General features: G+C 46.3%; 1 protein-coding gene across 2 annotated transcripts in view; it reads right to left on the bottom strand.

The window, feature by feature from the left end:
* FOXK1 (forkhead box K1) overlaps positions 1 to 24538 on the bottom strand; it is an 89580-nt gene that overhangs the window by 5450 nt on the left and 59592 nt on the right. The window contains exons 3-8 of one of the 2 annotated variants that reach the window (XM_053365487.1): positions 8552 to 8708; positions 6680 to 6826; positions 6358 to 6551; positions 5045 to 5211; positions 3693 to 3974; positions 1844 to 2068 (exon numbers count right to left, since the gene is read on the bottom strand). In XM_053365487.1, the coding sequence (XP_053221462.1) occupies positions 1844 to 2068; positions 3693 to 3974; positions 5045 to 5211; positions 6358 to 6551; positions 6680 to 6826; positions 8552 to 8708 (1172 nt within the window). The remainder of the gene's footprint in view (positions 1 to 1843; positions 2069 to 3692; positions 3975 to 5044; positions 5212 to 6357; positions 6552 to 6679; positions 6827 to 8551; positions 8709 to 24538) is intronic. The other variant, XM_053365488.1, reaches the window with a different exon arrangement.

Below are 24538 nucleotides of genomic sequence, written 5' to 3'. Positions count from 1 at the left end.
TTCTCGGTAGTGGCGCCCGCCCTGTGGAACGCCCTCCCATCAGATGCCAAGGAAATAAACAACTACAGTGGAACCTCTACTCATTTATGGAATCCGTTCTGGAGGTCCGTTCGTGAGTCGATCCAGGTTGCCGGTAGAAGCGCCGTTCTGCGTGTGCGCATTCAGCGGCAGCGCCATTCTGCGCATATGCAGATGGCGGCAGCCGCTTCTGTCCATGCGCAAATCGCGGCAAACCCGGTATTTACTTCTGGGTTTGCCGCGGTCACGAGTCAAACTGTTCGTGAGTAGGGGTGGTGGTAAGTCAAGGTTCTACTGTATCTGACTTTTAGAATACATCTGAAGGCAGCCCTGTTTAGGGAAGCTTTTAACATTTGATGAATTATTGTATTTCAATATTTTGCTGGAAGCTGCCCCGAGTGGCTGGGGAAACCTGGCGAGATGGATGTGATATAAATAATAGATTATTATTATTATTATTATTATTATTATTATTATTAACCCTTGCGCTAAGCTAAAGTGGCACTTGGGGGGGGGGGCCCTAAAACCAATCACTGTGACACAAATTGTTAAGGGTCATTACGGAGATCTCCAAAGGGGCCTCTCCAAACTGAGTAAATGGGGGGGTAAAATGGGAAATGCAATTCCGAGTAAGCGTGTGCAAATCGATGGGTGCACGTCAAGGAAAAGGATCTTAATGTCGCATATATTCCCGTGGGGTCTGGACTGCAGGTGAGCAACAGGAATGAGGCCAAGGGGACATAATGGAGAGCTCAAGGATGATGTTGACAAAGTGTTGGTTACTGGAAGAAAACTGCTAGGATCATACAGTGGTGCCTCGCAAGACGAAAATAGTCCGTTCCGCGAGTCTCTTCGTCTAGCGGTTTTTTCGTCTTGCGAAGCAACCCTATTAGCGGCTTAGCGGATTAGCGGTTTAGCAGCTATTAAAGGTTTAGCGGCTTAAAGGCTATTAGCAGCTTAGAAAAAGGGGGGGGGGAGCGAAAAAAATCGCAAGACGGAAACGTCTTGCGAAGCAAGCCCATAGGGAAAATCATCTTGCGAAGCAACTCAAAAACGGAAAACCCTTTCGTCTAGTGGGTTTTTCGTCCTGCGAGGCATTCGTCTTGCGGGGCACCACTGTAATGAGATTCCAAAAATCTATGGGTCGGCCGCATTTGCAATACTGTGTCCAGTTTTGGTTGCCTTGCCTCAAAAAGGAGATTGAAGGGTTGGGAAAGGCTGCGGTTTACTGAAAAAGGCAAGTCAGAGGAGAGACATGATGGAAGTTTGTAAAATTATTCACGGCGAGCAGAAAGTGGCAGAGAAATGCTTTCCTCCCTCTCTCCTAAAACTAGAACTCCTGGAAATTCAATGGAGCTGAAGGTTGGGAGATTCAGGGCATAGAAAAGAAAGCACTTCTTCAGGCAACACACAGTTAAATCTATGGAACTCACTTCCGCAGAGACAGCCGCCAACCTGTCTGGCTTTAAAACAGAACTGGGCAAATTCATGGAAGAGGGGAGAGCTATCGATGGCTGCTAGCCACAAAGTCTATGCTCTGCCTCAACTGTCGGAGGCGATATGCTGTGGCTTTTCCAGAGCCAGGGTGCCACAGCAAAAAAGGCCCTGTCCCAAGAGGCTCGTGTAGGTCCTCCGGCGGAGCTTCTCCTGCTGATCTCAGGAGCAGGCAGGATGAAACAGGAAGAGGCACTCCTCCCAGTATCACTTCTGTGGCTGAAGGGTGCAGCCCAGACCTCGGGGCCTGAAGACAGATGCCACGGACAACGGGGTTCATCCCGGGAACCCCAGGGGCAACAGGGCAATGGAGAGAAGATGGATGGCCTACCGTAAGCGCTGCCAGACAGGCTGTTGGTGGGCACAGCATGCTTCCCATTCTGCGTCACTGCCCGGACGGGGAGCTGGTGTTGCCCAATGGTCATGGGCGCTGCTTGCTGGAGGATGGTGACTGTTTGCCCCGGGACCCCCTGGGCCATCTGACTGGCCACGGTTTGAATAACTCGGCTGGCAGTGGGGATTGCAGCAAACGCAATGGTTGGCTTCTCATCCATTCCTGCAGAAGAAAGAAAGAATCAATTGTTGACCTGGCCGTTCATTCCGGGAAGAGTCAGAGAACTGTGCTGAATTGTCCCTGTTATTCAACATGCAGCCTCGGGGGCCTGTTTCCTCCACCCTGTTTCGTTTCTTACTCCCTTCCTCTGGATGAGCGGTGCGGAAATATTTTCAGTCACCCCTGCAATTTCCACCAGTGCCTCTGCAGGGAACGGAGAAACAGAGGACATGCCTCACGCCCCCATCTCTCAAAGTGAGCTGCAGTAAAAGTTCTCCTTTCCGAGCTCAAGTGAAATGAACGCTGATTGATTCCAGAGGACATCTTATTTATTTACTTGCTTTCTTTGCCTCCGCGGAGACAGAAAGGCCTGACTTTGGGCTATCTGTCAGAGCAGCAGCAAAATCACATAGATGCTCAGGACAACAGAGAGTTATTTGGACAACTAAATTTATGTGATGTGATATTGCTTTGAGATGACTGGATTTACAGCTCTGCAGTTTCGCCTTTGGTTAATTATTCATCCGATCTATTCTGTATTAAATACCAGGGTCTCCCTGCTGAAATACGAGAGGCAGCTGTCAGAAGACACACCAGTCCAGGCCACGGTTTCCTTGAAATGAACTTCTGATCCGATTGTTTTAGCTGTTACGCTTCTTTCTTTTAATTAAGGAGGTCTCAATGCTATTGTGCATTTTAATAATGGACTGATTTTACAGTTGTAAAAAAAGGTAAAAAGGTAAAGGACCCCTGGCCAGTTAAGTCCAGTCAACGGGGAATTTGGGGTGTGGCGCTCATCTCGCTTTCAGGCCGAGAGAGCCAGCGTTTGTCCACAGACAGCTTTTCTGGTCAGGTGGCCAGCATGACTAAACCGCTTCTGGTGCAACGGGACACCATGACAGAAACCAGTGCGCACGGAAACACCGTTTACTTTCCTGCCGCAGTGGTACCTATTTATCTACTTGCACTGGCATGCTTTTGAACTGCTAGGTTGGCAGGAGCAGGGACCGAGTAACGGGACCTCACCCCGTCGCGGGGATTCGAACTGCTGACCTTCTGATCGGAAAGCCCAAGAGGCTCAGTGGTTTAGACCACAGAGCCACCCGTGTCCTATTTACAGTTGTAAACCACCTAGAAAACACTTTGGCATATAAGTGGCAGATAAATGAAATTATTATTATTATTATTATTATTAATGACTTGTAGAGCAAATGTCAAATGGAGCAAAGCCTCTACAGCTCTGTGTTTCCAGTCCATATGCTACAAATGAAGGACGCTATCGTTAAATCCCTTATGAAGAGAGCTTGCCCACATGCTTGAAGATGTACCCCACTCCTAACTGGTTTGCCTAATCCGCGAGGACTCGAGGGCAGCCTTGTTCCAAGATTTAAATCTCTCGGCCGACAGATGGATTGGGTACTTGATTAATTTTAAAAGGGCATCAGATGCCAACCAGCCAAAGGCCTGACTAAACAGGAACATTTTCACCTGGCACCTAAAGGCGTAGAATGAAGGTGCCAGCTGAATCTCCCTGGGTTTTTTGTGAGTTTACCAAAGCAGTTTGCAAATGGATAGGCAAAAGCATTCCCCGCGGGGAACCCACATCCCGCCAGGAGTGCTACTCTACCTCTGGTCTCACCAGCCAGGTCCAAGACGGCTCCTGCTGCTTCATGGGTGCCTGCGGCCGGCACCTGGTTGGTCAGTATGTACCCATTGGCCGAGTTGGCAGAGGTGGTGACCACCCTGACCATGGTGACTGTGGGGGCCTGCTGGACGACGTGGATGGCGTGCCCCGAAGGCTGCTGAGAGGTCACGATGGAGGCTGGCATGTAGGCCACCGGCTTGGCCACGAGGGCCGAGGGCCGGGGAGGGAGGGCCATGATCACCGGCTGGGCACTCACGGGCGAGCCTGGGAAGAAAAGGAAAAGGGAAATTGGAAATTCGACCCCAAGAACACTAGCGCTCAGGCAAAGCAGGGAGGCTGCTGGGATCCAACTCCTGTCCGCTGCAGCTCAATGACTCTGAGACAGCGATGGCAAACCTTTATTACAGACCAAGTGCCCAAACCGCAACCCAAAACCCACTTATTTATCGCCAAGTGCCAACATGGCAACTTAACCTGTATATCTCATTTTTCCTGTGTGTTTCACGTTTCTTCTTTATGACTGCTGTTGTAATAAATAATCCTTCATAAAAGTTATTGCATTACATTCTTCATTAAATTATCTTTCGGTTGATATATAATTTTATGATATAACTCAGTGCTTTTTTTCCCTTAAAAAATGTTTAGGGATACTCTCATTTTGACTCAAGAAAATCACCACCGGGGAGAAAATAAATACAGTTCAAATCAGGGAAAATAAATACAATGGATTTCTTTTCCTGTTAGATTCACAAAATGTGTAGGGGGATGTGTCCCCTGGTGTCTCCACAGAAAAATAGCACTGGTGTTACTCCAAAACAAAGTTCCTATGGCTGCCGCTGGATCGCAGCCTCCACGGAATGAATTTTTCACGGAATGAAGTCGTGAAATTCAGAGAATCTCATATATGGATATGGTAAAAGTTTTTTCCCCTTTATTATTTTGAATTTGTTCTTTTAAAAACCAATAAAAAATATTATAACCCCCCAACCCCAAATATTTAAAACTTTTAAAAAAAATCTGCAGTGGGCTGAAAGCAGATTAAAATACACACCAGCCTTCTGTGTATCTCTGCACCAAAATGATTCTAACAGGCACTGAAAAGAGTACAAGCTGTGACCATTTTGAGCGCTTTCAATGGACGTGCAGATCATAAGAGTGGGCTTATGTGCATAGGGACCAGGAACGCGCCCCCCCCCCCGTGCAAATCTTGGGCTGCCTATACAAAGAAGGCGTCTGCGTGAGGTCAATAGACGGGGAGTTCCCAAGGGCAGCTGCTGCCACACCAAATAATGTAATTCCTTCTCTCCTGCAAAGAAACACTGCAATTTACTCACCGGGGGCGCTCTGCGAATACCGATACTCTGGGACAGAGGCTAGTTTTGAGCCGAAGTCGTGGTCGTGCGGAATGGGCGACCCCTCCCTGGACAGGCACTCTGGGGTCTGTAGGCCACTGGTGTGGGGCGACAGCAGGCCAGGGTGAGTCGGAGACGCAGGGGCACTCCTGGAAGGCAAGAAGGCAGTGAGCCAAAGGCGAGGGCAGAGGGAGGCTCGGCTAAGGCGCCTAGTTGGGCACTCGGAGAGCCAGCCGCTGGACTGGACGGGACTCGCCGGATTTTCCTTCATTTGTGTGGGTCTGGTGACCGAGTGAATCATGCAGCCAGAATTACAGTGAAGAGCAGCCGCATGCCCCCAAACCTGGAGAACCTCACCCATTTACTTTACAAACAGTTGGGCCTGATGAGCATTTACTGTTCCCAACCCTAATCCTGGGGAAAGTCATCTAATTAGATTTTAATTTGATCCTGACTTGTTTTTAGGAGGCATTGTATTTCTCGCTCCATAAGACGCACCTAGTTTTTAGAGGAGGAAAACAATAAAAAAAAATTCTGAATGAAACAGTGGATGTATGATTTTTGTGGTTTATGCTGTGGCCACAGACATGTGATTTGACAGGTGAGTTTGGGATAGCCCAATGCAAAAATCCTGAGAATCCATGTGGATCTGTGCTTTGTAACCATGTTTTTGCACCACTGGGGCCCCACGAAACAGTGGATGTGTGTGTGTTTTTGGTGCAGGCTGTAGCCATGGACATGCTATGTGACCTGATGGTGAATTTGGGGTGACCCAATGCAAAAATCCTGAGGAAGCCTCCTTTCTCTCTAGCGTCCCTTATCTCCCTCCCCGATTGCTTGCCGATCAGCTGCTTCCTTTCAACACTCCCTTCCCTCTTGTTTGCCTTAGTGTCTTTCCCTTAGCTGGAGCAGTTTTTTGCTCCTCCTTTTCTTCTAATTTCTCTCCTCATTCCTTTAGTCTTCCCGTCTCCTCTCCTTGCAAGTTCGCTGTCTTTACCTCCCCCTACCAGGCAGCCTCCTTTATTGCTAGCGTCCCTTATCTCCCTCCCCAATAGCTTGCTGATTAGCGCCACTCACAGCAAAATGGGTTTGACTTGGAAACACCCCCCCCCCCATTCAGATGGTTAATCAAAAGCTTGACTGAGCGGATAAGATGTATGCTGCCCCTTTCAGCCTTGCCAAATCTGGCAAGTTGGCAGGCTGCCAGTGGGAAGCGCATGCCAGCAGTTGGTGCCACCTTGAGTCCCTGTGTCAGAGGAAAAGATGGGATATAAACAACAAGAAGAAGAACTTACCGGGATGAGAGGGGCCCAAAGGGGGTTCGGAAGCAGGACACCCCCCTCTGCCTCCGTTTCCGGAAGGCCTGCTCCACCAGTTTGCCTTCGGAGGGGGGATCTATCCTCCAGAACGAGCCCTTCCCAGGCTCCTCCTGGGAACGCGGGACTTTAATAAAATAGCGGTTCAAGGAAAGGTTGTGCCGAATGGAATTCTGCGGGGACAAAGAGGCAGGAGAATGACGACCCCAAAGCCAAGTGGTGGATTGAATTTTGTTTCGAGCAAGACTGAGAGCTCCACCTCCGCAGACACCCCCCCCCCCCGGGCAAGGCCCTTGCTCACCTGCCAGCCTTTATCCGCCGTCCTGTAATACGGGTAATGCTTGGTGATGTGGGCATAGATGCCACTTAGTGTTAACTGCCGGTCCTGGGCCGACGAGATAGCTTGGACAATCAGCTGGGCGTAGGAGTACGGAGGCTTGGACTCATCCTGCAGGTGAGCGGCACAAAAGACAGGCGTGCAAGGGAGTTTTTTTATATATATATAAAATTTTTTATTGGTTTCCTTTAAACAACATTTCCAACATTACAAAAAGAAACATAAAAAAACCCTATTTGTTCCTCCGAGCTTACGACTTCCTTCCTTCCCTTTAACAGGTATCCCATATCAAATCCAATCGCACAATTTAACTCTTTACTATATATCCTCATTGTAGGATTTACTTCAATCCTGCTAGTGTCTTCACATTTTTGCAATTACGCAAGGGAGTTTTTGGTGGCACAGCAGCTCATTAACTGTTTGGGGGAGATTTTGCTGAGCACAACGGCAGCTGGCAAGGCAGATGCGTCCCAAGGCAAGAGCAAACAGCCCCTCTGTGTCCCTACCCCAACCAATGAAACAGTTTCACAGTGGAAAATCCCCTATATCTCTGCTTCTAAGGCCAAACCGTGATTCCTCCACGTGACCCAACAGCCACTGGAGAAGCTCTGTTTTGCTTTTTTAATTGCATAAAGTCTTCTCACGATTAAAGCAACAGGGGTGGGTCGTGCCCTGTTTGCAGGCTTCCCAAAGGCATTGATGCTGGATCAGGTGGAGCTTTGATCAGATGTTGGAGAGAAATTCTTGTGCTGATGCCTCTTATAACGCCTCTTACAGAGGCAACCTCTGGTATTTTAACCAGCAGAGATTTGAACCTGTTTTTAAAAATCCTTTAAGCAAGCCTTTAAGCAGATGTTGAATGACCACCTGTCGTGGATGCTTGAGTTGCGATTCCTGCCCTTGGGGGCCCCTCGAACTCTGCAGTTCTATGACATTGCGCTTCTGCTTATAAAAACTGCTTTCTTCTTGTCTTTTCCTGATGCGGTGCATTCAAGATACAGTGGTACCTTAGTTCTCGAACTTTATCTGTTCCGGGAGTCCATTTGACTCCCGAAACCGTTCGAAAACCAAGGCGCGGCTTCTGATTTGCTGCAGGAGCTTCCTGCACTCAATCACAAGCCGCGTCAGACGTTCGGCTTCCGAAAAATGCTCGCAAAACGGAACACAGTTTGCAGTGTCTGGGAGCCAATTTGTCCGGGAGCCAAGCCATTCGAGAACCAAATTACCACTGTACACTGGTTGCGAACGGGATCCGTTCCAGAGGCCCATTCGCAACATGAGCAGAACACAACCCACGTCTGCGCGTGTCACAATTCGCCGTTTCTGCACGTCGTTTTGCGCATCTGTGCATGCGGCAAAACCCGGAAGTAACCCTTTCCGGTACTTCTGGGTTGCCGCGGGACGTAACCTGAAAACGCTCAACCTGAAGCAAATGTAACATGAGGTATGACTGTATTGCAATTCCTACTTTTATCTTATTTAAGAGCGATGGTTTCAACCAGCCAAGGAGAAAAGCTGAGATTGCCATCGAGTCGAACACCCTTGCAGCCTTTGCAAGACCCCCTCAAGAGAGAGACCTTGTATGCAACATTACGCCAACCTGCCTGGCTGGACAGGAGAAGCAGCTCTCGCTCGACCCTCGAGGGGAATCCTTTGGCAGGAATGCATCTACAATTTACTCAACTGTCTGGTACCGGAACCAGGGAGCCCACCCCGTCGCAACCCTAGAGGGGAGGAAGTGACAGCTGAGCCGCCGCCGTTAGCAGTGATTAATGGAACGCCGGGCTCCCCGGCCTTTGCAAGGATGCAGAAGAAGAGGGGAAGGTTTCGTGGTACCTTTGGGCTGTCTCCGCCAGATGCATCTGCCTGCTGCTCAGACGTTGCCTTGGCCGCATATTCCGCCACTAGCTGCAGGTCCGAGGTAATATTCTGTGCGAAGCGATATCCTGAGGAGCCAGCGCCACGCGGACTGGCTGGGCACGAGTTGGGAACACTGTGGAGAAAAAGCAATAATAATAATAATAATAATAATAATAATAATAATAATAATAATTTATTATTGGCAAAATTGACAATGAAACTAAGAGGAAAGAGAGGATAATGAATTTAAGGAAGATTGGAAGGGCTTCATTGCATATATACAGAAGCAATGTACACAGGTTAACACATCAGCGTTACAAAACCAAGGCACACTTTCCCATAGAAAGTAATGCAAAGCGGATTAATCCATTCCAGACTTTAAAAAACAACAACCCCTAAAACAGCAATATAACATGAATTTTACTATCTAACAAGACCACTGATCCATAAAATGAAAGCAATCAACAATGTACTGCAGTCACACAATCAATCAATCATTGGCTGAACTGGGTTCCACACAGTCACAAACAACAAAAGAGCCACAAAAACAGACAGATCACAGCATAACACTCAAACCAGAAGCGTAACACTCAAACCGGAGCATGTTCGGCTTCTGAAAAAAGTTCACAAACCGAACACTTCTGTGTTTGCAGAGTTTAGGTTCCAAGTTGTTTGAGTACCAAGGAACTACGGTACCACTGTACGGTGATTTATTAAATCTGTATCTTGCCCTTCATCTGTATATCGCAGAATAAAAACACAAGATAAAAAACACAGAATACGTAATAAAAACAAGAACAGAAAAACACCCCCCCAAACCAATGAACTCCCCCTCTCCCATTTAAAAAGGGGTAAAAGATGTCAATCAGTCTCAAAGGCCTGGTCGAAGACAAACGTTTTCTCCTGGTGATATATAATGAAGGCACCAGGCAACCCCGCCCCCCGGGATAGCATCACACAAATAGGGAGCCACTGCAGAAAAGGCCCCGTTCTTGTGTTGCCATCATTGGAACTTTAAAGCATTTAGGTCCCAAGTTGTTTACGGCTTTATAAACCATCACAGAAATGGAATAGTGATGTATCCACGGCTAATCCCGGCAATTTCTCCAGAACAGCTCAGGAGCAGCATCCATTGACTCACCACTCCACCCCAATCTTATTCTCAAGAGAACCCCACCAGGCACGTTGGCTGGGCAAGTCACTGAGGCGAGATCACCCAGTAAATCTTTGAAACCGCGTCCCACTGCTCGCAGACCAACGTTAAAATCAACAGACAAGGAGGCTGGATTTCCTGACTGGCTAAATAATGCAGAACCACCCTCAAAATGTATCTGGGCAGCCCATGTCCCTCTTAGTGTTTCTCCTGGGAATCTCAGCTCTGCCCACCCAATTGCAGAAATTAATATATATGAAAAGTGACGGAAATGAACGAAGCCACCGCTTGTTCAATATTCATCATTTCTCCAGTCCGTATCTTCAGAGTTTTCTCGGGGGCTTTCAAGAAATGTTTTAATACCTTGCTGCCCTCAAATACTGGAAAAGTAATTACCGCGGGGGTCTGCCAATTACTGCTTGCCTTTTATCCTGTTCACAAGGACGACATACAAATCTTGTGCCCTGAAGACTCCCGCTCCACCCTGACCTGGTTTCAATGTGGCCCTCTGAGCTGGACGACTGACCCAGTCCTGGAACGAAGAAATCCTAAAAGTGACCAGGTGAAGATTCAGCGACACGGAGGAAAACCTCGAAACCCAGACCTCGAGTCTGCCACAATATTCCGTGTTTTTCTGCAGAGATCAGAGCAGATACATATATGCCTGTAGAGGTGCAACCTCTCCAGCGTTCAGGCGAGGTTCCTGGGTGTATCAGCACCAGCTTCCATGGCATTAGGTACCACCTACAGGTAAGAATAGGGATGCGGGTGGCGCTATGGGTTAAACCACAGAGCCTAGCACTTGCCAATCAGAAGGTTGGCGGTTCAAATCGCCGCAACGGGGTGTCCCTGCTCCTGCCAACCTAGCAGTTCGAAAGCATGTCAAAGTGCAAGTAGATAAATAGGTACCGCTTTGGCGGGAAGGTAAATGGCGTTTCCATGCGCTTCTCTGGTTTGCCAGAAGTGGCTTAGTCATGCTGGCCACATGACCCGGAAGCTGTACGCAGGCTCCCTCGGCCAATAAAGCGAGATGAGTGCAGCAACCCCGGAGTCAGCCATGACTGGACCTAATGGTCAGGGGTCCCTTTACCTTACAGGTAAGAATCAAGGCTGAGATGGATTCGAAGGGAGGCTTAGACCCCACAGTTAATCCACTGGGCAGGGTTTATTTCATATCCCACGTTGTGGCCCCACTGGCCTTTGATTGCGGTAAGGGGGTCTTGTAGGGTCTTAGGAGTAGCATTGTGTATACTGTGGATCGGTTCAGGGCCTTATAAAGAGAAAGGGGTACACTTACAGCAAACCAGCCCACAAGGTTTCTGAGTGTTTACATATGGACGCTGCAGCAAGGAGATGGTTTGTCCAAACCCAAGGGAACGTTGATATATTCCTTATAACACAAAGCAGCATATATCAGTTTGGCCAGGACTTCCCTGGACTTCTGACCGGTAGGGCTGGGCGATATATCCATGTATCATCCCAAACCAGTTTGAAGCCCATATCGTGATTATCGGTTTCATGGTTTTTGACCTGGTGGATATACTGCGAATCAGGGCTGGGCAATATATTGTCAAAAACTGGTTTCAAGCACATATCATGATATGGTTTCATAATTTTTGATGTGTGTGCGCCACACAAAAATGACTATGTGGGGAAAACTGTGAAGCCAGTCAAGGCCCCTATTAAGCTCCAAGCTTATTTCAGACATAGTGATATATTAGTGTATCACAACGTTTAGCTGGTGATATATCACGAAGTTGAATAACAGCTTCATCTTTATTTCAGACGTGATATATCTGCAGGTCACAATGTTTAGCTGGTGATATGCCATGAAGCTGAAAAACCAGATTATCCCCAGCCCTACTGACCAGATGAGGGCGTAGGTGGCAAATACCCAAACTTCCCTTTCTGGGAGCCCAGCGCACCAAACCCCAGAGAGATAAGGACAGCATCAAAGCCAGCCAATTAGCTTATATCAAAGCGAGTGACTATAAACCTATATGAGCTCCTTGCTATAACAACTACCTATTAATTGTGGAGTTACCTTGACTACCAAGAGGGCGTGTGGCAGAACTTCCGTAACGGTTCACCTGTGGTTCCGACACAAGCAAGGTAAGGTAAAGGACCCCTGGATGGTTAAGCCCAGTCAAAGGTGACTATGGGGTTGCGGTGCTTATCTCGCTTTCAGGCCGAGGGAGCCGCCGTTTGTCCACAGACAGCTTTCCGGGTCATGTGGCCAGCAGGACTATACTGCTTCTGGCGCAACGGGACACTGTGACAGAAACCAGAGTGCACGGAAACACTGTCTAACTTCCTGCCAGAGCGGTACCTATTTATCTACTTGCACTGGTGTGCTTTCAAACTGCTAGGTTGGCAGGAGCTGGGACCAAACAATGGGAGCTCACCCCGTGGTGGGGATTCGAACCGCCAACCTTCCGATCAGCAAGCCCAAGAGGCTCAGTGGTTTAGACCACAGCGCCACGCGCATCCTTGTATTCTAACACAAGCACCTGCATAGGGGACAGGTAGAAAGAATCTGGAAGCTGCTGGCCTTGATACCAGACTCCTTAATCCACATCAGCAGCTACTCCCTTTCACTGCAAGAGATTTCAGCAGCAACATTTCAGCGGCGGAGAATCACAGTGAGGAAAAATGCCACAAGATGGCACTCGTGGCACGAGCTATAAATCTGGAGGAAGGGGCCGGGGGGAAGAGAGAGAGAGTGAGAACGTGTGCCAAGCAACAAAGCAGAAAAATAATGACTGCTTGCTGAAACCGCTGCCTCTCCCAGACAAAACAGGAGCAACTGGGAGGATTCATAAGCAGGTCAAGACAGATGATCAAACAGATTGGACTGGGTGCGGGATGGGGAGAGAAGGAATGTTTTTAGGGGGGTGAATTGCAATGGGGCAATTCAGCACCGGGGCGGAGGGTGGGCTTTCGGCTAGCCAGTCACCCGCAAGGAGCGAGCCCTCAGCACCCACAGCTGAAGGCGACAGGCTAACTACTCTGAACAGAATAATAATAATAATAATAATAATAATAATAATAATAATAATAATTTATTTATATCCCGCCCTCCCCAGCTGAAGCCGGGCTCAGAGCACCCTTAACAGTCATGCACGGCACACGTTCGCTCCATGCCCTTGGCAAAGGATCAGGAAAATCCACAACAGGCAGTGTGGTGCAGTGGTTAGAGTGTTGGGTGAGGAGACAAGGGTTCGAATCGCCACTCAGCCATGAAGCTCACTGGGTGGGCCAGTCGCTGCCCCTCGGCCTGGCCTCCCTCACAGGGTTGTTGTGGGGGGTTAAAAAAAAGTAGGAGGAGGCCCATGTGAAGCACCTTGAGTTCCTTGTAGAAAAAAAGTGGGATAGAAATGTAATAGGGAAGTAAATAATAAAATCGATGGACACTGTTTAACTGGCACCATCAATGTTTATTCTGTGAGATATTTATGCCTGTCTATCGTCTATTCTTCCTCCACAAAGCTCAGCTTTTCAACACAGGCACCGAAAAGCTAAGCAAAATGCAAGTTCAGGGTAGAGGTAATTGTTGTTGCAGCTCCTAATTCTACCGAAACAAGGCCTGCTAAGACACAGTGCAGAGAGGAAGGCCAAGCCTTTTGCATCAGTGTCTGTGTGCCCACGTCTGAATTTGCAGCGCAGCCTGGGCGTTCTTGAAAGATATCCCTGCAGCCCAGAAATGGAAGCAAGAAGAAATTCCGACGAAAGAAGAATGGCAGACAAAATTAATGGACTATGCAGAATTGGACAAAATGACAGGAAGGATTTGAAACCTGTGGGACCAGAGATTTACAGAAGATTGGAAGAAATATACGAACTATTTGAAGAGCACTTTCTTTGGAAGCCAAACGTGCTCCGTTTTGAGTGTGATGCTTCCAATTTGAGTGCCACACTTCCATTTTGAGTGTTACGCTGAAGTCTGCCTGTTTTTGCGGGTCTTTCGTTTTCGTTTTTTTGTGACTGTGTGGAACCCAGTTCAGCGACTGATTGATTGTGTGACTGCAGTACATTGTTTATTGCTTTCATTTTATGGATCAATGGTCTCGTTAGATAGTAAAATTCCTGTTAAATTGCTGTTTTAGGGTTTGTTTTTAAAAATCTGGAACAGATTAATCCATTTTGCATTACTTTCTATGGGAAAGCGCACCTTGGTTTTGGAACGTTTTGGTTTTGGAACGGACTTCAGGAACGGATTAAGTTTGAGAACCAAGGTACCACTGTTCAGTATTAAAAATCACTTAAAACAAATTAAGAGTCCAGATGGGTGGGGTATAAATGAATGAATGAAGGGTAGGTCATATGTTTTTGTTTATAAGTTTTTATTGTTAAAATAGTTCATCATTAATACACATATACAAGCATACAAACATACATTTCATACAATCCTTAAAAGTGTTCAAACATACTTACACTCAATCCCACAAATAGTTCCTTTCCCCATCACCATCCACCACCCCTCAGCCCACCTTTGTGTTTGACTTCCAATCTAAAAAGGTAAAGGTAAAGGTAAAGGTACCCCTGCCCGTACGGGCCAGTCTTGACAGACTCTGGGGTTGTGCGCCCATCTCAGTCAAGAGGCCGGGGGCCAGCGCTGTCCGCAGACACTTCCGGGTCACGTGGCCAGCGTGACAAGCTGCATCTGGCGAGCCAGCGCAGCACACGGAACGCCGTTTACCTTCCCGCTGGTAAGCGCTCCCTATTTATCTACTTGCACCCGGGGGTGCTTTCGAACTGCTAGGTTGGCAGGCGCTGGGACCGAGCAGCGGGAGCGCACCCCGCCGCGGGGATTCGAACCGCCGACTACAATTTCTTTCCACTTCTATTACTTTCTTTCACACACCTTTAGCCTAATTTCATACTTCTTTTTCTATTACACATTGTTATCCATCTTATTTGATATTTCAGTATTTGAAACGGAACTTGTTTATTCTAATAGGAGTTCTGATTTTTCGATATGATTTTGCAAGTATCTTTTAAACACCTTCCAGTCCCTATCTATCTTTTCTTTTGAAATCCTTCCAATTTCTTCCATTGTTTTGGATATATTGTAATACTCCAATAATTTGGCAAGCCACTCTGTTTTTGTCAGTATTATACCACTTTTCCAGTTTTTCGCAATCAATAGCCTTGCTGCTACTGTTGCGTATAAATATAAGGTCTTATCTTCTTCCTTTAGGCTTCCTGGTACTATTCCCAATAGAAAACCTTCTGGTGTTTTCCTAAATGAGTATCTAAACATTTTTTTTCATTTCATTATATATTATTTCCCAAAATTGTTTGATGTTTAAACAATTCCACCATATATGTATCATAGTACCTTTTCCCGTGTTGCATCACCAGCAGACATCGCTACAATTTTTATTCATTTTTGCTATTCTTTCAGGTGTTAAATACCATCTATGTTGCATTTTAAGGTAATTTTCTTTCAGTATATAACACATAGTGAATTTCATATCTTCTTTCCACAATTTTTCCCATTGTTCAAACACAATATTTTTCCCAATATCAAAGGGTAGGTCATATGTTGTGCGCATGTCTATCTACCATTATTTATTATCTATCATCAATCTATCAAGCTATCAACTGTCTGTCTGTCAAAGGCTAGGATAAAGTTCTGCATCTTTAGCACATGACTAAAACGCCACAATGTCGGTGCCAGAAGCATCTCTGTCAGGAGGAAGGTTGCAAGACATTTGGGGGGGGGGCGCTGCTGGTCCGCCTGCCCAGTCTGAGCGGAAGGCTACTCAGAGGCAAGCTCTATTGCTCACAGTCAAGACTTGTGATTTCTTGGAATCTGTACTGGCAGGAAAAATTATTCCACCTGGAGATGTTGATCACACACTCAGCCAGCTGTGATTCGCTTCTCTCTGTGTGTCAATTTGTCCTACAGACCGAGAATTATTCATGTATATCCACAATCCTTGGTCTACGAGACATAGACACATGTGCCTCTGCATTTGCTTCGCGGAACAAAAAATGGAACTGCATCCCAAGCCAGCGAAATCAGAGCCCTGTGGTTTAGGATAACGTGGAAATGGGAGCGGATTGTCTTAGAAACTTTCCATTATGCACTGAATACAGTCTACAGGTTAACAAGCTTGCTGTGCCAATTAAAAAGACATCAGAGAAAACTGCCAGTGGGGGGGAGAGAGAGAGAGAGAGAGAGAGAGGTAGAAAGGTACATCTCTAATAGTAAAATAAGGCTATATAATAATAAAACCAAACTAGCACCCAAGTACTTATTCTTAATAATAATAATAATAATTTATTATTTATACCCCGCCCATCTGGCTGAGTTTCCCCAGCCACTCTGGGCGGCTCCATTAAGAAATGGAGGCAGTGAGAGATTTTAATTTCTTGGGCTCCATGATCACTGCAGATGGTGAGAGCAGCCACAAAATTAAAAGACACCTGCTTCTTGGGAGAAAAGCAATGACAAACCTAGACAGCATCTTAAAAAGCAGAGACATCACCTTGCCGACAAAGGTCCATATAGTTAAAGCTATGGTTTTCCCAGTAGTGATGTATGGAAGTGAAAGCTGGACCATCAAGAAGGCTGATCGCCGGAGAATGGATGCTTTTGAATTCTGGTGCTGGAGGAGACTCTGGAGAGTCCCATGGACTGCAAGAAGATCAAACCTCTCCATTCTGAAGGAAATCAGCCCTGAGTGCTCACTGGAAGGACAGATCGTGAAGCTGAGGCTCCAAGACTTTGGCCACCTCATGAGAAGAGAAGCCTCCCTGGGAAAGACCCTGATGTTGGGAAAGATGTAGGGCACAAGGAGAAGGGGACGACAGAGGACGAGATGGTTGGATAGTGTTTTCGAAGCTACGAACATGAGTTTGACCAAACTGCGGGAGGCAGTGGAAGACAGGAGTGCCTGGCGTGTTCTGGTCCATGGAGTCACAAAGAGGCGGACACGACTAAACAATGACAACAACTTATTCCTATGCAGCAAAAAGGGGTACCACCCACAACCAGTCAGTCAGTTTTATTGCACATAGCCAAAGGCTGCCGCAATGTACACAGAATTATTTGACAATTAAAAGAAAATATACTGAATTGATAAAAAAAGTCTTAAGTCCTCTCTCATAATACCAGAACTCACAGCTGTCCGATGGAGCCGAATGTTGGGAGATTCAGGACAGATAAAAAGGATGGAGTTCTTTACGCAGCGCGCATAGTTAAACTATGGAACTCCCTTCCACCGGAAACAGCGATGGCCACTTTAAAAGCACATTGGACAAATTTATGGAGGAAAGGACTATAGATGGCTACTCTCCGCAGTGGCTGTGCGCAGATGGGAGATGTTTCTGAATATCAGTGGCTGGAAACCATGGAACGGGAGAGGGTTCTGGGTTCGAATCCTGCTTGTGGGTTTCCCACAGGTATCTGCTTGGCCACGGTGAGAACAGGATGCTGGACTAGGTGGGCCATGGGCCTGATCACAGAATCATCACAGAACTGGGATCCCAAGCGTTCTCTAGTCCAACCCCCTGAAATAAGGGAAACTTTTCGCGAAACATGGGGCTCCAACTCACAGCCCTGTGATTAAGAGTCTCGTCTCTCACTATACAGCTATCTCTCTATCTATCCTGGACTTCCATCCTCCCCTTTGTGGGTCCTATTATTTCCTCCCACATCTTTTATGACAGTCCAAATCCTTTGCATCTCCACTGTGTCCAGAATTCAACCCTAAACTACAAGTGATATTCTAATCCTAATACAGTGGAACTTCTACTTAATGGATGTAATCAGCTCCTGAGGTCCATCTGTTAAGTCGATCCGAGTCGCTGATAGAAGTGTCATTGTGCGCATGTGCAGGCAGCAGCCGCTTCTGCGCATGTGTGAATCGCGGCAAACCTGGTATTTACTTCCGGGTTTGCCGCGGTCACAACTTGGATCGGGCCCAAGTAGAGGCGATTGTAAGAAGAGGTTCTACTGTAATGATTTTAACTGCTTGCAATGGTCTTTAAGATAAGTTATAAATTTTCCGCATTCCTTATTAAAATGTTGGTCTTCCTGATTTCTGACCCTTGCGGTCATTTTAGCCATTTCAGTATAGTCCATCAACTTCATCTGCCATTCTTCTCTTATGTTTTCTATCAAAGATCTGAAGCCCTCCTCCAAAAGCTCCCCAAACTCTGTGCATGTTAGGATGGGGTGCAAATGTAGTGAATGGCTAAATAGAGTGAATTGAAGGAGCCATTCTTTGAGCCTAGCTCTTCTCTGTGCTCTGAACAGATCCCGGGCGTCTCTCAAGCAGAGGGCTATTCTAGCCTGGCTGCTTGGGATTCGGTGAAACGGCAACGACGGCAAGGCAACCTGAAGCCTTTGCTATGAAAAGGATGCGCTGTGTGCCCCTGAGCTATGCCGGGGTCCTCAACTGCTCTGATCCCTATGCGATGCCAAGCCAAACTATTGCTTGGACAGCGCCAGCTAGAAGGAAAATACAACCTGATTCGTTCAGCCCTTCTGCTGTCATTGCTCCCCAAAAGCTAAGCTGTGGTTTTGCTCAGTGCAAAGCTTTGTAGCTGACTTACTCCCAACAAACCATGAGCTGTAACCAAGGTTTGTTCTTGGTTTAGTGCTTGCGGTTGTGCCAGAAGGGGCTGATGGGATTTGTAGTCTTACAACCTCTGGCGAGCCACAGAACTCAACTCAGATATATAAAGCTAGCAGTCAAATAGCTCTTGAAACTAAGTTTGCAGTTGCCAAAAATGGAATGTCTAGCTGCCATTTTGGGACAAGACGGCTTAAAAGTCTTATTTCTCAAGTGATGGACTGACCGTGATTGATTCTCGGTTGAATATCTGGCTAGTTCAGATGACAACTTTCAGCTAGGTTAAGAGCTTTGAGTACTTAAAAGAAGAAAAGTCGCTTGATCCAGCGACAGTCCACATATATATTGGCCTATTCCGACCTCTTTTTCTCAATGGTGACTGCTCCTGCTCAGGCTGCACAGAAAAAGCAATTTGGTTCCAGAAATTCGTTCCAATTGTGCAGATAAAACATAACTGATAGAATTCTACAGGATGGGGTATTAGTGTGTGCTTGGCTAATTTCGAACACAGATCCCAACCCGTCCCGGATTTAGATGACATCTTTTATTTGCACGGCAAACACTTGAGATACACGTTAGAGGACCCTTGTATTCTATCAAGCGCATTATTCATTCTCACAACGAACTCTGGGGAGGCTACCTTTGCTCCCATTTTAGAGGTGCAAAACTAAGGCAGAAATCAAACCTAGCACAGACTTAAAGAGTGCCTAAGGCGACAGAAACTGGCACATGGCTCTTCATCGCGTTGCGGCCACCGGCTAGCCCGAGACTGCCAGCGACCCTGACAAACATTTCGATACGTGAGATCGAAATGTGACACGCCAGCCACAGAGTCTCCCGGGAGGCATTGCCAACACGACCCAAACGAGAAAGAAAGAGCGAGCGAGCAATGAAGATAATCTGAGCAATTCCAGCCTCTGCTTTCCCCATAAAACCCTGCTGTTTCCAATTAGGGCACAATTCAATTTAGACATGCGTTACGAGAAACAGAATGCACACATCTGAAGACCGCGGACATTTGCAAAGGATGCGCATCTCCGGGGAGAAGGCAAGGCAATTATATTGAAAGCATATTTTTTTTGGGAATGTAAGCTATCTCGAGAATCAAATCTGCACTGATCTGAGACTCGAAGATGAACACAAATCTAAGCCGGCCTCCTCCTTTCACGCTCTGTGGCTCCGCGTCACTCATTTCCCTTGACAGCGAGCTCCTGCAGAGTTTCGTTTCCCCTCTTTCTCGCGAGCCACCAATGCAGCCGTCCTCTGTGGTCCACGCACGGAACTCCAATATGTTCAGGGCAGCTGCTGTTGCGATACTGGCAAAGCAACCTGTGTGGCTTCCGGCCCACGATCGTCGCAGTTACCTGCATTTCACAGAGTTTGCAGGAGAAGCATTCAAGTTGGCAGAGATGTCCCAGGTCCCCACGTGGGGAAAAACAAAACAAAAACACATAGATTCCTTGAACGTAAAACTTAGGTTTAGAGGTTCTAGTGTCAACCTGCTCAATCTGGTTGCCGGGTTTGTTTTCTATGATATACATTTAAAAAACATATTCATCTTTTTAACGGGGAAAAGCAACTTGCAACATTAAGAACCACCATGAAACAGCCTAAACCTAAAGCAACAAAACCATGGACCAGAAACAATCGAGAACATCTAGCTAAAAGTTGAGCGCTGAAAACGAGCCAAAAATCAAACTGCAAATCAAGTTAAAAACGGCTGGGAAGACTTTGCCTCGTGCCTAAGAAGCTGGCAAAGCGAATCTGCTAGCTGAGGGGCCACCACTGAAAAGGCCTTTTCTCACAGCGGCGAGGTTATTATTAGCCCAGATTTGGAAACAACAGCAATTGCCAACAGTAGAAGAATGGCGACAGAAGGTAATGGAATACACTGAAATAGCTAAATTAACGGGGGAAATTCGAGAACAGGGCGATGAAACATTTCAAAAAGAATGGGGAAAATTAATGTCATACATAGAAAAGATAAGGTGAAATAGTGAAACCAGTAGAACTGAAACAAACCTCATAATGTGAAATACAAAGAAATTTACTGGATAATAAAAACAATAAGAAGTAAAATGTACAATGTGACTAATGTAACTGACAGTAGCTGTAAATGAATATAGACAGACAACAAGAATTGTAGATATAGAAGGATTTGTTTGTTTAGAGATATTCTATGGACAAATATGGAAGAAGAAGAACAATATACAAAATGGATGAAGACAATGCGAAAAATTTAGATGCGATATAAAAAAGCCAGAAGGAGGAAGGAGGGAAGCCAGCTCTTATATAAATATAAATGTAAAATGTAATACAATATGTGTATGTGGAGTATGTAACTGAAAAACCAATAATGATTATCGTAAAAAAGAAAAGAAGTAAAGAAAAGAAAAGGCCTTTTCTCCCCTTTCTGCTCCCTTGGAGGAGGCACAGAGAGATAGGGCCCTGCTGAGTTGACTTTTTTTCTTGCAGGGGAGCCCTAAGAGAAAGTGAGATCTCTCCGCACACACACCCCCCATCTGAAGTGGGACAGGCTGTGCTATCACCTTCATCCCAGTTCTGCCTGCTGCATTTTAAGGCCAGTCCAAAGAGGAAACGAGAGAATCCTAGAATTGCAGAGTTGGGAGGGACCACGAGGGTCATCTAGTCCAACCCCCTGCAAGGCAGGAGTCTTTTGCCCAATGTGGGGAATCAAACCCATGACTCTGCGGTTAAGAGTCTCACACGCTACCAGCTGAGCTGATTCAGATTTGATATTTGCATTCCGCTTTTCCAGCAAAAAATGCTAACATCAGCGGTCCGACGAAAGAAGAATGGCAGACAAAATTAATGGACTACGCAGAATTAGATAAAAAGACAGAAAGGATTCGAAACCTGTGAGCAACTGTAATCAACAAATTACATTAGTAGGACTACAAGAAGTTTTATAAGGAGGAATATATGAAACATTACAAAATAGAGAACGAATAGAAGTATTAGTTATAAGATCTAAATGTAATAGTGAAAGTAAGAAATGTAAATAAAGGGAATAGACTGGAAAATTTTCAGACGTGATTGATGGAACTCAAAAAAACTGTGTAAGATATAAAACTATGTTTAATTATTGTTGAAAATGATATGTTAAAAAACTAATAAAATTTATTTTTAAAAAATTGCTAACATTAGCAGGGACCCAAACGCAAACTACAGAGTCAAACACGGTAACATATAAACTGAGCAAGCGTCAACAACAAATTTGTCAGAACACTCAACACAATTCAGTAAAGTGCTAATACAGTGGTACCTCGGGTTAAGTACTTAATTTGTTCCAGAGGTCCATTCTTAACCTGAAGCTGTTCTTAACCTGAGGTACCACTTTAGCTGATGGGGCCTCCTGCTGCAGCCATGCCGCCGGAGCACGATTTCTGTTCTCATCCTGAAGCAAAGTTCTTAACCCGAGGTACTATTTCTGGGTTAGCGGAGTCTGTAACCTAAAGCGTATGTAACCCGAGGTACCACTGTACTTCAAAATATTGCAATGAATTTGCTGAGCACTAGGCCTGTTTCGGATGACACCCTCTCTCTGCAAAGGGCTTCTTCCTCCCTCTCAGGCAGTAAGAACTTCAACGGGGTTTTTTAAAACCGGCTGGCTCAAAAGCTTTGCGTTTGGCAGCCATTGCAGAGTTTTAGCTTGTTTTGACTATCGAGTCCTGAAGCTGATTTGGTTCTGGAAGGAGGCAGAATTGTGGAGAGGCCACACCAGAGCCCCCGAAAGGGCCTGATTTGCACTGTCTCTCTCCCTGCCCACCCCCCAGCAACCTAAAAAAACCAAAAGTGCCTCCTAATGTCTGCAAAATCTTTGCTTGAAACCGGCTGCTGTTTTGGCCGTCCTCAGCGAGCATGATCTCACAGACAGGATGTTTCTATTGGCTTTCTCTTGCAAGGCCGAATTCCACATTTCTCTCAGTTGTGCAACATGGCAATACTAGCTCCCCATCCCCTTTTTAATGCTTTATTTTTTACCACAAAAATGCACGCCCCGTATCTGAAACAAGGCACAAAGCAAGCGGGGCTCAGTCCAGCAGGCGTGGGTCATTTCCTCCCTCACTGAAACCCTGAAAAAAGGAGTAAGTTTTTTTTGTGTGGAGGGTTCTCGATGACCGTCAGAGGCAAATATTTCAGCTGCTGGAGACCTCGGGGGGAGCGTGGGTTCCCCCCCAGGGGCATCTGCAAGAAGAGAATGCTGGGGCGCGAGGGCCACTGACTTCCTACGTTCTCGAACTCTGATCTCCCAGGTCCTGGGAGGATGTCCCTTAGAGAAGGACCTGAACTATTTCCCTTGAAGCTCGAGTTTCACAGAATCATAGCGAGTTGGAAAGGACTCTGAGCATCACCTAGTCCAGAGGTAGGCAACCTAGGGCCCGGGGGCCGGATGCGGCCCATTCGCCTTCTCAATCTGGCCCATGGACCAGATAAGGTTCCTATATACTCATACGCTTTTCATACCGGTAGACAACTGCATTGGATCATCTAGTCCAGCGGTTCTCAACCTGTGGGTCCCTAGATGTTGTTGGAATACAACTCCCATCATCCCTAGCTAGCAAGGTCAGAGCTCAGGGATGATGGGAGTTGTAGTCCAACAACATCTGGGGACCCACCGGTTGAGAATCGCTGATTCTAGTCCAAGGGTAGGCAAACAAAGGCCGGGGGGCCGGATCCGGCCCAACCGCCTTCTAAATCTGGCCCACGGACAGTCCAGGAATCAGCGTGTTTTTACATGAGTAGAATGTGTCCTTTTATTTAAAATGCATCTCTGGGTTCTTTGTGGGGCCTGCCTGGTGTTTTTAAATGAGTAAAATGTGTGCTTTTCGAATTCTTTCTTAAGAATGACCAGAAACTGTTTTTATATGCAACATCAGCGGCAAGGTTATTGTTGGCCCAGGTTTGGAAACAGCAACAAGTGCCAACATTAGAAGAGTGGCAATACAAGGTTAGAAGAATGGCGACAGAAGGTAATGGAATACGCTGAAATAGCTAAATTAACGGGGAAAATAATAACAATAAGAAGTAAAAATGTATAAAGTGACCAAAGTAACTAACAGTATTTATAATGAATACAGACAGACAGCAAGAATTGTATATATAGAAAGATTTATTTGTCTACAGACATTTTATGGAAGATTATATGCAAATTGGATAAAGACAATGCGAAAAATCAAGAGATGACACAAAAAAGCCAGAAGAAGGAAGGAGGGAAGTCAGCTCTTAGGAGCAAGTATAAATGTAAAAAGTAATGTAATATGTATATGTATAGTATATAACTAAAAAACTAATAAAGATTATCCTGCAAAAAAAAAGAAAAAATAATGTGTGCTTTTATTTAAAATGCCTCTCTGGGTTATTTGTGGGGCACAGGAATTCGTTCACTATTTTTTCAAAATATACTCCAGCCCCCCACAAGGTCTGAGGGACGGTGGAGAGGCCCATGGCTGAAAAAGGTTGCTGACCCCTGATCTAGTCCAAACCCCTTGCAATGCAGGAATATTCAGCTGCTGCCCGGGACGGGGCTCGAACCTGCAACCTTGGCGTTCTCAGAGCCACGCTCTAACCAACCCAGCTGTTGTTTTCCTCTGGGTTTGTTTCATTTGACGTTTTAACGCGCCGCAAACCGCCTCGAGTTATTTTCCTTTAAGGTACAAAGCGGTACAGGAATAAAACGTGGAATAAAAGCAAGTGTCTGCTAGAGGCAAAGCAATTAATTGCTTAATCGAAAAAAGGAAATTCAGAAGAAGGGGGAAAGGAGGGGAAGCGGAGGAGGAGGAGTCTAATAATAATTCCTCAAAGCAGCAGCAGTTTCCACAGTGGAACGGTTGAAGTGAGCACGCTGGGCTGGGTTTAGTTGACTCAACTTTTCTCCAGGTGCCGGGAAAAAAGAAATGCAAACTTTCAAGAAGGGGGAGAGAAAAAAGAAACGGAAGAGGTTCTTTTTGCAAAGAGGAGGGGAGATTTCTGGGAAGTAAACAGAGAGGCGGGCAAGAGGCAGAAGGGGTCAAGGGATCGTTTGCTGCGCTGCCAGGCTGCCTCTGGTTTCTGTTCCCTTGCAGTTAGAAAGCCCTGCCCCTTAAGTGTGGGGAGGAATAGGAAGGGGAGAGGCCAGCCGAGGCTCCGGTTTCCAGAAAGGAAAGTAAACTTAGGATCTGCAAAAAGTGCCCCCCCTTTCCTTCCCTGCCCCGGATGGCC

This window comes from Podarcis raffonei, chromosome 14 (assembly GCF_027172205.1).
Source record: "Podarcis raffonei isolate rPodRaf1 chromosome 14, rPodRaf1.pri, whole genome shotgun sequence".
Taxonomy (NCBI): Eukaryota; Metazoa; Chordata; class Lepidosauria; order Squamata; family Lacertidae; genus Podarcis; species Podarcis raffonei.
Note: the sequence above shows the minus strand (reverse complement) of the source record. Positions and strands in the feature narration are given on the sequence as shown.